We start from the raw sequence: 16,392 nt of genomic DNA on the forward strand, positions 1-16,392 counted from the left end.
TCATATATCAGCATAAACCATACGGGTTAGAACCGAAACACAATATTTGACATATCGAAACTTCACCTTGATTGTAAAGAAATGGAGTGACCATGCAGTTTAAGCTTGAAGTTATCCAGGTCGCCAAAACGTTGATTAAACATGGTATCGCGTATTTTAAGTCAGTAGTGCTCCAAATCTTTCTCTGCTTGTCATCTTTACAAAACTGCAGCTGATTTACAAGCCATTTAAAATTCATTTTGATATCTACAGTTTAAGATTGAATTTTATTTGTACAGCACTAAATCAAAACATGCAGTACACGTGAATTATAGTTTTTAGAGTGAAAGCAAAACTGCAATTTCTGGCCTAATTTACACATCAAGAGAAATTGATTATTAAAAAGATACAAATATTTGTGTAATTGTGGAAAATTTGAGTTATTTTACCAGCCTCAATTCCATTCTTAAGGTCCCTTTCAGGCTCTTTGTGTGTTTCCCACATCCCTCATCCCACATTCTCCTCTCCTGAGTAATCTGCCCTTCTCCCTGATGATGTCATCATGCATCACAGAATCACGCAGTTTGCTCCTATTTTCAGACACCTGCGCCATGGAGGAAAGCCAAACAACCACTTCCTGTGTGCGTGTAAATGTGTGAGCGAGATTGAGAAAGAGGGGAGTCTGAGACATATGGGGGGGGGGCTCTTGATGATTTCATCCTAGAGAATGCAACCCTGTCTGCTTTGTGCACCAGGAAGTATAGAAAAGAGGCAGAACAACAAAATAAGATAATTAAAAACACATACAGTCATTTAGTTACATATACTGAACAGTATATTACAATATAAATGTACAATGTATGAATTAGCAGTCCCCTTACCAATTTGTCTTTGAGCCTCTCGCCCTTGATGTGGAACTCCACAGTGGTGGGACTGGGACTAGGACTGGGGCTACAGGGGCTAAGATTGTTGTTGCTTCCTCCGCTGCCTCCACTGTGGGTGCTGTTGCTGTCCTCCGCCCGGCTCACCTTATAGACGGTGACACAGCTAAGGCCTCCGCCCCCCAGGGGAAGCCACCCACCACTGGAGTCGTCCCGAGTCATGACCACTGCTCTCACACGTGCATAATTGTCACTGTGAAGAAGGAAGGGAAGAGGATGAGGAGTAGGACGACACAGTAAAAAGTAACATGCAGCTATTACTGATAAACAGCCAGTATCTAATATTTTTCCTTCTCACAACACATCACCTGTACCACAAACGTGTCCTTAGAACTACATCATCTACTTCAAATATCAACCAACATTATTCAGTTGCATTGCAGCAGAAACAACTTGGACTCGAGTATGCAGTATGTAGCCTGTGCAAAATAACATTGATTCCTAAAAATGTAGGGCCCTGCTTGCAATTTAAATTGTCGTGGAGTTTGTTTATTTCAAACCAAGATTTTTTTTCCCTCCCATCAAGTGATAAATGATACACAGTGTTTTCTGCCATTGTTTCATTGTAGAGTTGTGTAAAGTGCATTGTTTCGCTCAGCACCTTCAGCCTCTCTAACACAAACATGTGCTGCATCTGCAGCACTGGGAGCAATCCCAGCCTAAGGGCCGGGTCATACTTTCCACGCCCACCTGTCCGGAGAGTTGGTCCACTCCCTGTAGCACAACACTTTCCAGTTCAGTTGGCAGAACGCTCTTGTTGAGGTCAAAAGAGACAATGAAGAAGACAGTAACCATGGACATGAGATTATGCAAGGAGGTCCGCTGGTACCCATACATGTGCAAGTTAAGACTCTCAGAATACAAGTAAATACACATTTCTGGTGAAAAATTGCTATTGAGATTGAGCATGCATGAAACGCCAGACTGACACGGACGCTGGTTTAGTACGAACGGCACCGTGGGCATATAAGCACATGTGGAAATGAAAAGGAGACATGAAATTTGGAAAGTATGACCCAAACCTACAGGTGGGCCAGTGGACCCACAACTGTCCCTCTACTATCCTTAGTGTGTAGACCAACACAGTACCAAAACAACAGCAGTTTATGCTCTAGCTGTGCTCATGCATGCACCTTCAGCCATCTCCACCTTAAACAAAACCATAATATATGTAATGTATATGCTTTTCCTTTTTGTCTGATCTTCTCATGTTCTATATGTTTTTCTGCTGTGACTTTTTGCAAAGTGGGACATGCAAATGTACAGAAACTGTGCAACTACCAGTCTATCATGTGTACCGAACAGTTCAATACTTCTAGGTTTTTCAAGTGTTTAGTGTGACCTCCCCTCACACTTGTGGAAACCTAATTAAGGTCAGTGATAACACATGTCCTACAATTTCATGTCAAATATGGCTGCTGTGAAAACAGTCCATTACGCCAGGTTTATTTAAGACATGCTTGAGCATTACCTCACATGTATGAGTTTAACTCCGTGAACGTTTGTGGCCTAAGAAGCCACATACCTAAGTCTTTTGTGCAGAAATGTACATACATTTAGAGTTTTGTAATTTTTTTACTATATTGTATTTTATTTTATTCTATTCTCATTTCTTTAACTGAGCTGGGGGAGGAATAAAGTCATTCAATCTTCACTAAGAGGGATTAAACACAAACACAGTCAATGGAAAAAAATCTGTGCGACATGCAAAGCTAAACTCTGCAACAAAATTGTGAGTCTAAAGTGAATTAAATGTAACTTCCAGTGTTTTTAGTGGCTTTTTGATACAGTTTTAAAAGTCTCAAGCCATAGTGTATGTTTAGCCTCAACCAGAGGGTGACTGACCATGTGGCCAAGTTCAGGCTCTGGTGACAGCTGATTTTCAAACTTTACCCTAAAGCAGGTAGTTTCAAACTAAACATAACATGACACGGGCTACAGTACACATGACTCTTTCCACTCCCGTCTACATCATTTCACTATTTCCAAACATACTTAATTGGCTTGTCTGTGAATAGTAGCACAGCTAGTTTCTACCAATACCATGCATGTGTGTCTTTAAATGAAAATTGGTTAGCTTCTGTGTTTACAGACAGTGTTTATGAAGGTATATACATTGCAGCTATGGAAATTAACCTAAGTTACACTTCAAACAACTTTCTTTTTCTGCCTGCACATTGGCCACATGCTGTGCTCCCCACGACAACCAGTACATTCACAACCTGTGTGAAAACACGGATACGTGCATTTGGATTGGGTGTGTCATAATCCAGATGTAAAACATCTAAAAGGTGGAAAATGTCAAAACATTGAACACACTATTGTGTAGAATTTGCTTCCGTGAAATGGTTGCAACTTGTATGGATACCCAATTAAAGCGGAAAATAGTTCAACTTCAACTGTTCCTTGTTACTTTTCTCTCCCATTACATCTCCTCCTCTTCTCTCTGTCCCTTCAAAGAGTCAGATGTTTCCCTGATTAGATAACACAGACTGCAATGGTCCACCGGAAATGACAAAGGTCAGGGTATGCTGAGGGCAGCATTTTGCACAAACTCCTGGTAACATATTAAACGCCAAGTAAGATCCGAGAGCTGAAATAAACAGGCACAGTAAGTGAAGAAGGTGACTGCCAGATGTCTTGCTCTGTGCGTTGACCCATGAAGATGACATCACAGTGCCTAAAATGCTTTGTACAATTCAATTACATATCTGGCAGTGTACTCATTTGACACAGTGATTTGGGGGAGAGGAATGTCAACAACATGTAATATTAGTACATAGCTATCAAGTGCTCCAATGGAAAAAATAGTGACTTCCTCCTCCTTGATGGCTCTCCTCACTAAATATTGGCCTACTCGATGAGGCCAACCTTTGCTCTACTGCCATCCACGCCCTTAACCAACCTCAGTGTCCAAGTTATCAGTTAGTAATTAATCTAAGAGTCAGTGAGCATAAAATCTTGAGCAATTTTTTTCATGTGAAAGCCCTGATATCCTGGCATCTAGTAACAGTTGACCAAAGTTCCCTCAAAGGAATGATGAGCATGAGAAATATAGGTATTGCAAATAAACCAACAGAAAGAAAAAGAACAAAGAAACCTTTTTTTGCATTTAAACCAAGCACAAAATGATTTTCTAGAGTTCAGTTACACTTCAGCCTTTTCATCCGTATACTTTCTCACGCATGCATGCGCACACGCGCACACACAGGTGTAGGACGAGCCTTTGAACAAGATGCAGCAGTTGGTAATTAAAGTGTTTGCTCATTAATTGGTAGAGAGTAAAACAGATTCAAATTAAGTTAAAACAAGTGGTATAAGTTCATATATGTACATAGATGCAAAAAAAAAATATCATTGCAGATTTAAACCCTGAACATTTTCATTCTTTCTGAACCTTCCATTAGTTCTCAATAATAAATATACCCCATCCATGTTTCCAGTCAAACTTTAACTTGGTGGCATCTTGCTCAATACCACCTGTAAAAAGTGCACACCCCGCCAATCTGGCCATAATTTCAGTAAGTATTGTTAGTCAGGGTGGAAAGCCACATACTCTCTGATCTCTATCAGCGCTTTTCCTGTGGAAACAATCATCATAATCAACATTTTATGATTCTTATGCAACAAAACAAGTATACTCATCTCAAGTCTTATAAGTATAAAATAAGAAGTAAGGCTGGACAATATCAGATGCAGAATCTATCTTTAGTTTGTACAGCTTCTCTAATCAGCCAAAATGTATTCATATCAGATGCGTCAGTTCTCTTTTCACACACTGCCCTGAGCTTCGACAACAGCAACCAATTGTGGGAAACCGACAGAAAAACATAACCACGACTTACTTCCCCCTTGCAACCTCCAAGCAACAGTCTTTCTTGTTACAACTTATAACAGTTCCACAGAAGTAGTGCTTGGGTTTATAAGAAAGCTCCTACCAAAGCAGGAAAATTCATTTTTTGGTAGGATAACAGACAATAAAAGAGGAAAATACTGTTGCTGTTGCACCCCTATATGGCCCCCCAATAAAGGATGCGGGTGATGACTGCAGGAGGGGCTGTCAGTCAGGCAGGGGTCCCTGGGGTGAACAGAAGGCAGGCGGTGGTGTCGCTCAGCCATGACCAGGGCACAATGACCAGGGCCTGACCCTTCAGACCCACCATCACACACATGCCAGCAACCATGACACTCTCAGAGAGGGGGGCGGGGTGCAGAAAGGAAGTGGACTGTGTATACGTGCATTTTTTTTATCTAGTTTAAAATTACCATGCCAACCTAGTTTCAGGAGTAGGGGATACTCCCGCAAAAAAAAAATTATATTTTCTTGTAAGTAATTCAAATCTACAACTAACTAAAACCCAACCAACAACAAACAAGTGTGATTAAGAAACAAAACCTTTACAAGGGAGACTAAAAAGATTCCTTCTACTTTTCTTCTTTATCGTATAAAGAAATTCTTATTTCTCATTGGTCCACAAAGATATTTGAGTACAACCTTCAGCAAACCACAAGCGCCCGCACACACACAAAATCAGTTCAGAGTGGGATGGTGGAGACAAAGGCTGGACTCCACGCCCCTTGCTGGGAGCACACAGTCGACTGGACACACAATTGAGAGCGGAAGCAGATCAGCTGGCCTGGGCCTGTGAACAGTGGAGTGAAGAGGGACAGAGGGGGGACACATAGAGAGAACGGAGCCCCCTATTCCAAATTATTCAAAGTTATTCTGCTGGATGACTGGCTTCATTTCCGACTAAACGCAGAAGAGAAAAACGGGGAGGGTTGCAAGTCTGGGGGGGGGGGGGGGGGGTCTGTGGGGGGGAGTTGTGGTGGATGGGAACAGAGGAACAGAGTAGAGACCAAGGTGACAGTCAACATTTTAATATGGTGACAGTCAACATTTTAATATTGCCTTAATGTTTATGTCTATGGGCTTTTGAGGCATTAAAACAAAAATAATAAACACAATAACAGTAATCTTAGGATTTCAAATCCTACTTATTTCAAACCCTATATACAGTGAAAGCAAAGACCAACCAAGAAAACATTCTATGAATTTGAATTCAGCTTCACTCTTGAAATAATTTGTATGAAGCACTGATGAGGGGCTGAACACACACACACACACCAGGCAGGCCGGAGCCTGGAGGCTGGCTGCTCCAGTGTGAGGTGGAGAAGGGGGATCCTAGGACAACCATTTCCTAAGTGGACAAAGTGGCCATTTGTCTGCTGCTGCGGCCCATGGCTCATTGGGCTACAGCATGCCATCATGCTTTGCTCCTGCCTCAGCCTTGGGCTTCCAACCCTAAAGAAGAGTGGAGTGGAGGAATATTGGGAGGGGGATTTGAAAGAAAGACGGGGGGGGCAAAGAAGGGAAGGAGGACAAGGAAGAGGAGGAGTACATGAGAAGAGTACAGGGAGAAAGGATGTGGCCTGAGCCCTGGGTGCTAGCCAAGTCACCCTCCCTCTCCTCCACTCCGTCTCCCGCTCTACCCAACCCCTCCTTGGCTGCCTCTCGCTACACAATGGCCGCTTCTCTGCTGAAATTTCACGTTATTGGATCCCGGGCCTGGAGTTTTGTCCTCCCACAATGTCCAGGCAGCGGAGCATGCTGCAGGGGAGACACACTCTGCAAGCTAAAAGCTAGAAAACCATTCCTTCTTTCATTAGCATCAGAAAAGGGGAGAAAGTTCCCCCTACCCTTTTCCTCCCCATCTCTCCCCTGTATCAAAACCGGAGGAAGGCTGTCAAGTTCGGTCAAGCTCCACTAGACCACTTTGGCTTGCAGGACTTTTGAGGGAGGAATCATTAAAATATCATTGGGAAAATAAACACAAGCTACTTATCCCAATCCGATTCTATAGATTATCCTCGCAAAGGAAAGCAATCACAGGGAAAGCAGGGGGGGGAATGGAGGATGGTGTGAAAAGCTACTCTGAGTGTGACACATTCGCTTTGCTTACTTAAATGGGTGGTTATATTCAACACCTGTTCTCATGGATAAAATATGATACTTTGACAATTCCTTATCAGCTTTAGCCTGACCAAAAACATGATAACTCTTGGTGTATTTGATCACTAGATCAACTTGGCTGAGGACTGACATGAGTCCAGGGCGTGCAGATGTGATGAAGCAGAAACATAATCATAGTATAATATTCATAAAATTGCAAACCACCAAAAATATTCCACTCTTTAAAAGCCTTACACTCACAAATGGTAACTTGAAGTTAAGAGGATAAAGTGGTGCAGTTTCCTCTACTGTGATCACGCCTCATTGAGGAAATAAATAACATGCAATCTGGGACTCGATCATCAATTCCAACAGTGCATCTAATCTGAACGGTGCAAACTAGCAGGCCAATTAGCCACGGTTCAAATCCCCTAAATAACCAGTGGCAAACTCAAGAGCACAGACTTGCCCAAAACAAACTCCAATGTGACCTAACATGGATGCAGTGCAATTATGACATGGCTCCAGAACAAGATGCTTTTAAGAGGGCTGTCTGTTTGCAGCCATTAATAAAAAACAGGACCACTAATAGGACAATGCCTAAAGAAACACCAAGCCAGCTTCACAAGTCTGGTACATTAGATGCAGTGAAAACTATTATGCTGGCTATAGAAAGAAGTGAAAGAGAAATTTGCCCTATCTCCTCTCAACACCTCAGGCTGCTGGTGAGTCATCACTCCCCACAATAACATTCAGCTTAACTACCAAATGACTCAGGGACAAAAAAAAAAAAAAAAGATTACTGTACTGCCGCGCCACGCAACAAATCTACACTTCAAAATTGACCACCATCCTTTCCCAGAAATACAACCTACTACGTTGGCAAATTAACCGATCAGATTCAATTCTGGTGGCATCTAGGGCTGAAACGTACAATTATTTTCATAATCGATTCATCTGTCCATTATTTAATTGATTAATCGCTTATTTGTTTGGTCCATACCATGTCAGAAAATGTTGAAACATGTTAATCGTTATTTCCCAGATGCTTTCAAATGTCTTGTTTTGACCACAAATCAAAATTATTCCGTTGGAATGATTTCTAAAAATAAACCAAAAAAACTTTGATCATCAAACATTGTTGCAGAGTAATTTAGTTGTCGATTAATAATCTATACATGGATTAGTTGTTGCAGCCCTAGGAGCAACCGTTACAGATAACATTTAGTGTGTCAAATTAGCCTGTCGTGCAATTCAAAGACGGACCTAAATCAGTAAATGGATGTCAAAACTCCTCATTCAGACATGGTTTCTAACATTGATTTTCTAACCAACCCCTCCATTACTGGATTGGGCCTGCAACCCTAACAACAATGTTCTAGGTGCCGCTGCACTGTGGTACTATAAATCAAAAGAATCCCATATGGCTATCAAATGCCAGAAAACTATTCTCAAGCATCAATCAAAGCAACATATTGAGATGATCTTAATTTAAACCACAAGCATTTGGAAAATTAAAACCCTTTGCTTGCCATTACCAAAAAAAAAAAAAGAAACCACAAATTTAAACTGCTGCGGTGTGTTTGGTTTGCTTTGATGTCAAAGTAGTCCCCAGGGACCCGAGCCTCTACTTGTAAAAGTTACTCTGAAACCAAGGGAGAAACAGGAAACTGAGGGGACATGGCAGCCGTCTAGCTGTGAGTGAAACTATCAATTCACCTCAGGAGAAACTTGGAAGGACAAACCACCAGACCATGATGAAGGCCCATAGATGTTCAGAGAAACTCCTATGAGAAGTTATTAACCATCACAGCATGTACTCTTGTTCAGAAAAAATGTATTATAATCACTACTACCATAAATGTTAAAAACCAACCCATTAGACCATTTTGAAAATCAATTTGATTCATTGGTTCTCTACTGAACCTCTCAGAATAAGAGGAATAAAGAAACACTTTAACACAAATAATAAACGCAACGTCTGTGTTCTAAATATAACTTATAATAAATAGGACACAATCTGACTACATGTTCTCACCTCCAATTTAAAATCATTTGAAAATGTGACTACTTTGATTATATACAGTTATGTTAGCTTAGATTTCGTTATCTAGGACGCAGGCCCATCGCTCCCAGAAACACATACACACACCAAATGTTCTCAGTGAAATAAACACACGAGTGTGTGTGTGTGCACAAGACGCGCACACAGAAACCCCTTCCTGTTTTCAAAGCCTTTGGAAACTCAATCAAAGACACAAGGTTTAGGATTTACATCTGTGCCCTTTTATGTCTGTTGCCTTGCAGGAAAGAACCATCTCGGCCCAGCTGCAGCAAAGAGCTCACAACAAGGCCCAACGTTCATGCTCCCGCATGCAGCACAACTGAAAACAATATCCATAATTCAGACACTTGGTGCTAAAAGCACTTCTTAAAGACATTGAGATATGGTCTGTGAACATCAGAGACCCCCCTCCTTGACAAAGATATAAAGATAAGCATTGCTATCTAGATGTGGAGACGCATGGGGGGAAAAAAAAGGTCTTTTAGGTGTAGACTCAACAGCTGACATGCACACTTTACATCCAAGTTTTGTTTTGTCTTGAAAATAAGAGAATTAGTCTGAAATAATCTGAAAATACACTGCTGACATTTATACCAATTTATGCATGCCCCAAAAATACTTGAAGAGGAAATGAAAATTATAAGAGGGAAGTGGCTCAGGTTTAAAATACACAGAATCCAGACCCAAAACTGGGCATGGGAAAGGAACATTTCACCACTATATGGGGCCTGTTCTGTTTGTTGTTGTCTCAGTAGCAGACAGTCCAAACCCGTTGGATATACATAGGATCACTGTCGTTAATCAGACAACCAAAATGACAACTTCTAACTGTAGATGCTGCAGCACAAATATTCTATATACAAAATAACTTTCAGGATTATACAACTTCACCCCAAGTAAAAGAAAAAATATGAAGGAGCCTTAACATGGAGACACATTAATTTCTTCAGTGTACTACATTTTTATCTTAAATCTCGACCAAGTGTAATTTAATGTGTTGAGCAACCAGTAAAGTAACACGCTGTTCCATGTGCTCTCAAGTATATTGTCAAATAACATTTTACTAGCCTCTGTAAACCACTGTAGTCACAAGCAACACTTCCCCAAAATAATACAGAAGCAAAACCAAAGACGTGTTCAGTTCAGCAGACTTGATCAAAGTTTAAATGTGTGTAGGGCTTAGACTTGGCAAGCTAGTATAGCTTAGTGTTCGCAGAGGTCATGGTAAACGACTGGCAGTAACACCAAATAATACAATCTATAAAAAGGTCCAGGAAATTATTTAGCTTAACATAAGGGCCACAGGATATAGGCAATTAACCAGGCCATAAAGCACTCGCCCTAACAGCTGAAGTAGCCGTCTCTCTTTGTCGTTTCAGGACGTGATGGGGGCTGTTTAGGAGGAATGTGTTTGGAAAGCTCTCCAACAGGAATGGATGTGCGAAACAGCCCTCCCTCAGGTGATAAGATCATGACACCCGCATTGGCAGATAAAACGCTGAGCTGTCAAATCAATCACACAGATAGGAAGAGGACACAGAGAGTGGGATCACTAGGGTCACCTGACTGGCAACTGAAAATACCACAGAACTGCAGGAATCTAAAACAATGAGGTCGTACCCTGTGCATATTCAGTGGAGTAGAGAGGCAACTGACTAATTCAGAAAGTAGCCACATGCAAACAAAACATGAAGACAAAAGAAGCAAAAACAAAACAAAAACTTTTTTTTGTGTGTGTGCATGTGACTATATAAGGAGTACCAAAAACATTACATTGGTTTTGATAGACGTATTCGATAGACATGACACAAATAGGGGGCTTTCACAGACTTTCATAAATCTCCCACTTCTCCCAGCATGACCATAATCTTTGTCAGCAGAATTGACACCGACTGCAGATGCAAACCAAAATCTGACAAGGCTTTATGTGCCTTCTTGTCATTTCAGCCTTGTGAACATAACGCCAAGTAACATGTTCTCAGCAAAGGGTGTGCTGTGTGCGCACCAGCTTGGTTTACCACCCATCATTCAGACATAACCACTTAAGGACCATGTCAAGATTTTTTAATTAAAATGATGTTTACAGTGCAGGCTACAAGAGAGCGAGCACAAAATATCCTTAAATAAGACCAGCGTTTACGCAGACCTTTTTTTCTAAATAAAATGAATTACTAGACGTAACAAGCCACTCAACAATGTACTGCCTTATCAATGGAAGACAGAGTAACATTTTTGCTGCTTAAAACATTAAACAAGACTTTTGTGTATGTTCTTTTCAGCAATGGCTCAGACAATGCTTAGTATTCTGCTCATTTCATTATTATTATTATTATTATGAATAATATAACTAGAGGAAGCATTCAAAGAGCACAAACAAGGCCGCTCAGTCTGACAGCATCAATATTCTCCCCTATATCTTGCAAGGTTAATTAAAAGCATTCAGACTTGTAGGACCCTACACCCCAGAAAATTTACTTTTTTGAGTTTTGCTTCTCACAGAGAGACAGAGTAACAAATGTTTAGATGACTTTATATAATGTTAACCATAACCATGATGCGTGTGACACAGCAGCTTGGTTAGATAAGGTGTAGCCAGTTGCCTGGTTTCCACTAAATGCATCACAAATTTTGACCAATTTTTAAGCATATCAAAAGAGAATAGAGGGAATATTGGGAGTTAGTTAGCAGTGAGTGGCAAAAAGTCTTTGACACCACCAAAGGACAACAGCACGCAACTTGATGACATAAATAAAGAGTGACAATCGCTGTTGATATTTGTTGCAACTACAATTCATTACCGTAGTAATATTTGCTTTGGGGAGTTGACAAGGTCGAGGAGTCTTGTGGTTTCCTCATCAGTCCACACATACCTTCTCTTGCCTGCTGTATCCTGCGCAGCAAAATGCGGAAGCTGGACGGACATTTCAGTTACAAGATTTCTAAATATTTTCTTTTATTCACTGCATCGGTTTCCATCTCACACATTTGCATGTGCCTTTTAGCAATTACTCCAATTTTTCCACCAGCCTGAAGCATAAAAACTAGAACAATATTTCCAATTTCCGCGTTTCTGCTAATCATAAATGCGTATATAGACGGCCAGATGGAAAGCCACCTAGTGGCTGTACTTCATAAAGTAGGGCCTTAGGGCCTGGAGGAATCTATGAGGTTATTGTAGGGAGTCCCATGCAATTAAGAATGATTTGATTTAACTGCGCTTCATCTCACTGGTGGTTAACACATGGAAAAAATGTGCTAGAATGATAACACAAAACAGAGGTGTCATGTCACACTACCTACTAGCATGAAATGTGCCAAGTTAATACAAAACTCAAGGTGAATCATGATTGATGACACAGTCAGATCAGATGATTTCCACTAAATACAATACATCACCAACATATGCCTAATCGCTTAATTCTCATCAGTTTGGTGGGAAACACATGCAACATGTGACCTAAAAAAACAGAAGTGTAGTTCAAGGACAAACCCTCCATCTATAATATCAATCTACCTTCTAAAGGCCAGATGAGATAGACTAGGGGAAAAACATGGGTGTGTTAAAAACATTAGACCATGACACAGTAAATGGCCGAACAGGCCATATGACTTCCTCTGTGACAAATACATTAACAAAGAGTATCCTCTGCATAGTGAAGAAGCGTCGTTAAAATGAAACATGTTCGGCGCTGACGTCAAATAAAACGACATGAATGACAGACGAGAGCTGGTGTTTACATGTGACGCTTTTTTTGTGCAGGAAACGCAGGAAATACATTGTGTGCTCGGCGGTGCAATGCGAAACAGTGTACAGTGCTGTGAATGGGCAGGCAGGTACTTTATGAATGGAGGGGGATCATGTGACCGCAGCACCTCCCGAAGCAGATATTTCTCACTGACTGTCAACAAGCGCTCACAAGGGATCGGCCCATTGAAACAATACCAAAATGCGACTTAAAAATGGGCGCGACGTGCACAAACACACCTCACACGCAGATTTAACACGACATCCGCGGATTGTGGGGATTTGGGTGTGAACGCGACGCCTTTTTAGCGCTTTTTTTATGAATGGAGATTGTGATATGTAAATGAGTGTGATTGAGAAAAAAAAAATGGCATCTTCAGCTTTTCAACGCTGACATTGCAGCAATCGGCTCGAACGTTTGAATACATGGAGAAATGAAAGGCTCGGACTGAGACACAGACGAAAGCTGCACGATTTGAATCGATGATTATGCTCGGGAAATCATGGCGGACAGTTACACATAAATCTAGGTGTTCAATGTAACGCTATAGGATCATGATGTGCTTCAGTTAAAAGCACAGGGAATTATATAAAGACTGTCGTATTGTTGATATGTATATGTCTACTTATAGTAACACCACTTGTTAACTACCAATTAGCTACACGGCCATAATAAACCATTTACATACACATGTGTTCCCAATTAATATAATCACACAAAGGCTGTCATCAAAACAACAAAAGACACCACACACGCTGTACATAGATAAATTGTGAGTTTAGAATTATTAAGGATGGGACTTAATTTTTACTATGGGCCTTATGTCATTGCTTGTCAGAGACAGTGTTCCTCTTTAACTTAAACTGCAATAATCCATACTGACCCTTTGTCTTAGCCCACAAAGGTGGCCAAATAAAGCGATTGTAATCTTACAGTTGATATAAGCTAATGTGAGTAAATCTGCGGTTATAGAAATGTCATTGGGAGCCGTGGTAATAGTACATTACCCCCGAGTAAAGCGTGTGCTAGTGCCCAAAAATATTTAAGAAGCTATTATTGTACAGGAGTGTTGTACATGTATATGGCGGAACGAAGATATATGAATTTAAAGAACAAAACACAATACTCACTCGTTGTTTGGATTTGTTGAATCTTCACTCATTTTTTTCCTCACGGGGATCCAAATCCTAGCAATAGCATCGACAACGCAGTGACGGCGGGATAAAATACCACAAATATCACCATTTTCCTTCACATGTAGAAATAAACCTCTGTCCGGGATGGTAAGCAGACGACGTACAACGGGGTATAAACCTGACTCAATAAGCGTCCATGTGAAAACCAAGTGGGGAGCTAGCTTAACGTTAGCTTTGCTGGCGACTGGAACTAACGTTAAATCGCGAGGAGGAGGAGGAATGACAACCGTTGATTCATTTTATCCTCCCTGGAAGTAAAATCCGACCACAACAAATGGGCCATCATCCGCATCGTCCTCTCCCTCGACAAACACAGATCCTCGCTTTGCGCGTAAAAATGCGTTTAGATCCTCAAAACACGCAGGGACGGCTGCAGACTGTGTGGTTTGGCAGGTTATTTATGGCTGGCTGTCGAGCATCCATTCGCCAACTTCAGGTCCAGTACAACACTTGAAAAAGCGCTGTGTGCGGCGTTGCTCCGTCAACGTGTCCGAGGACTCTGCAGTAAAGGCATCCAAAGCCCCCCGAAAAGGTCCAACTGCTTTCAACACGAACACTGGCGGTCAAAGTAAAAACAGCCAGACTGGAAATTTCCTTGAGAAGTTGTGGGGCATCTGCTTTAATCGAACTCCATTTTCAATTCGGGGGGGAATGAAACATCGGAAAACTGGGCGGATGTGTCGACCCTCGCTTGAGAAAATTAGATCCTTCCGCGACGTAGTAAAAACCAAAAACATAACACTCTTGGAATAAAAAATGACCAGCCCGCACACTGTTTACTGCATGTCGTTGAAGACGGACACGCACATTATGTTAAATCACGTTTCCATGAAGCCGTGTGCGAGAAGATATGAGCGTTTTCGCTCCAAAGTCGACCAAAAGTAGTTCCACGCACTTCCCAAAAGAAGTTTCCCTTCAATCACGCATTGATACAAGAGGGAAGCGTCTGTGTGATAGCACGCAAAGTAGAAAATAATCTGGAGGAAGGACTAGAGCTGATACATACACACACACACACACACACACACACAGATACTCGGCCATTAACAAATTCTCTCGTTTTCATCACGTACTTTAACTGCGATCGCCCGCCCACGAAACACTTTTTAAGATCTTTGACGTGAGACGTGAGAAACTGCTGTAACTGTGGACACAGGCATGAACGCTGCAGCACGTGGAATTACATCAGATCCCCTTCATGATTTATGTAGCTCCGGCAAAATAGTATTTCTATCAGAAATCTTTCCATTATTATTATAATTATCATTATTATTATTATTATTATTGAAATAATTAATCTTGTCCTCATAGTTTTGATATTAAAATTCAGCAATGTATGCTGTATTTTTATGTTATATATAAATATAAAATCCATCTTTTATTATTGATGTGTATTTATTTAGTCTATTTGATATTTAATGAGGTATTGCTATTATTAAACACATACACATTTATAATTATATATGCAGAAAGTGAAGGAGGGAGAAAGAGGGCCAATATAGAAAATGATATTTTATGAAACACAGCTGTAACCTATTTTAGGGCTAGTTTGAAATGGCAGAGTGTGGTATTGTTTCAGTAATCTAATAGCCTATAATGGTAAATAAAAAATGAGACATGTGATTAACCCTCATCACCGCCGAGCCACAAATAGGGGTTTCCATCTAACAGTAGCAAATCTGGTTGAAGAGGGGACTAAAATAAAACACAAGTAGCAGGAGTCAGACTGTTAGAGTGACCCCACCTTGCACCCCAGACTCTCTCTGGGCAGCTGGAGCACCCTCCAAAATAAAAAATAAAAAAAGAGTCCAAGAAGTTGTCAGCAAAACCAACATATGCTGCTATGAATCTTATTTGCAAATGTGCTAAAAGCCCCCGAATCGGTAGCGTGGTTGTGTAAGACTTAAATGCTATTGGATTTCTGTTCTGTGTGGAATGGCAAGAGATCAGGCTAAATGATTCTGCCTGGTTGTCATAGTGACAGCATGTTGTGTGAGAAGTTTCTTTGTGTTTCCCTGGCTTTCTTACAGCCTGTACCACAGCCTTATGCTGCAGCCATATAAAATATCCCTCTGTGTCACTTTATACAGTATAAATAGCCCATGAATGCAGGACCCTCACATGTACAGCCCTGACATATATATTGCAGACTTCCTTTGGTATTTGAATAGGTTTTTTTGTCTGAAGTATCTTCCCGAAGAGGAAGGACAAATAGTTTCTCGGTATTGTTCTCACCGCTGATACTGACGTCACTCTGATATGAGCGTTATGTTGCGCTTATTTGCATTTCTGAAAGGCCCGACGCTATCGTAATCATGTTCATCTAAAAATAAATGTCCCCCTTTTCAAGTAGAGCAGGAAAGGCAGTGACCGTGGAGTTCCCCACTAGCATGTTTGTATCCTTCAGAGTATTCAGAGTTCAGGAAGTCAGCCTGCTTTCTCATCTCACAAATGTGGATGGCCCGAGTGCATTTCCTGTGTTTTTCACACAGCACACAACACTAGTGTACTT

At 41.0% G+C, this 16,392-nt stretch overlaps 1 protein-coding gene across 1 annotated transcript in view; it reads right to left on the reverse strand.

Moving 5' to 3' along the window:
* The window catches only part of spred1 (sprouty related EVH1 domain containing 1), a 28,670-nt gene extending 13,818 nt beyond the window's left edge, over positions 1-14,852 (reverse strand). The window contains exons 1-2 of the mRNA XM_058614988.1: positions 13,815-14,852; positions 861-1,113 (exon numbers count right to left, since the gene is read on the reverse strand). Of these exons, the coding sequence (XP_058470971.1) occupies positions 861-1,113; positions 13,815-13,846 (285 nt within the window). The 5' untranslated portion in view covers positions 13,847-14,852. The remainder of the gene's footprint in view (positions 1-860; positions 1,114-13,814) is intronic.
* Positions 14,853-16,392: the final 1,540 nt, after the last annotated feature.

This window comes from Solea solea, chromosome 18 (genome assembly GCF_958295425.1).
Source record: "Solea solea chromosome 18, fSolSol10.1, whole genome shotgun sequence".
Classification (NCBI taxonomy): Eukaryota; Metazoa; Chordata; class Actinopteri; order Pleuronectiformes; family Soleidae; genus Solea; species Solea solea.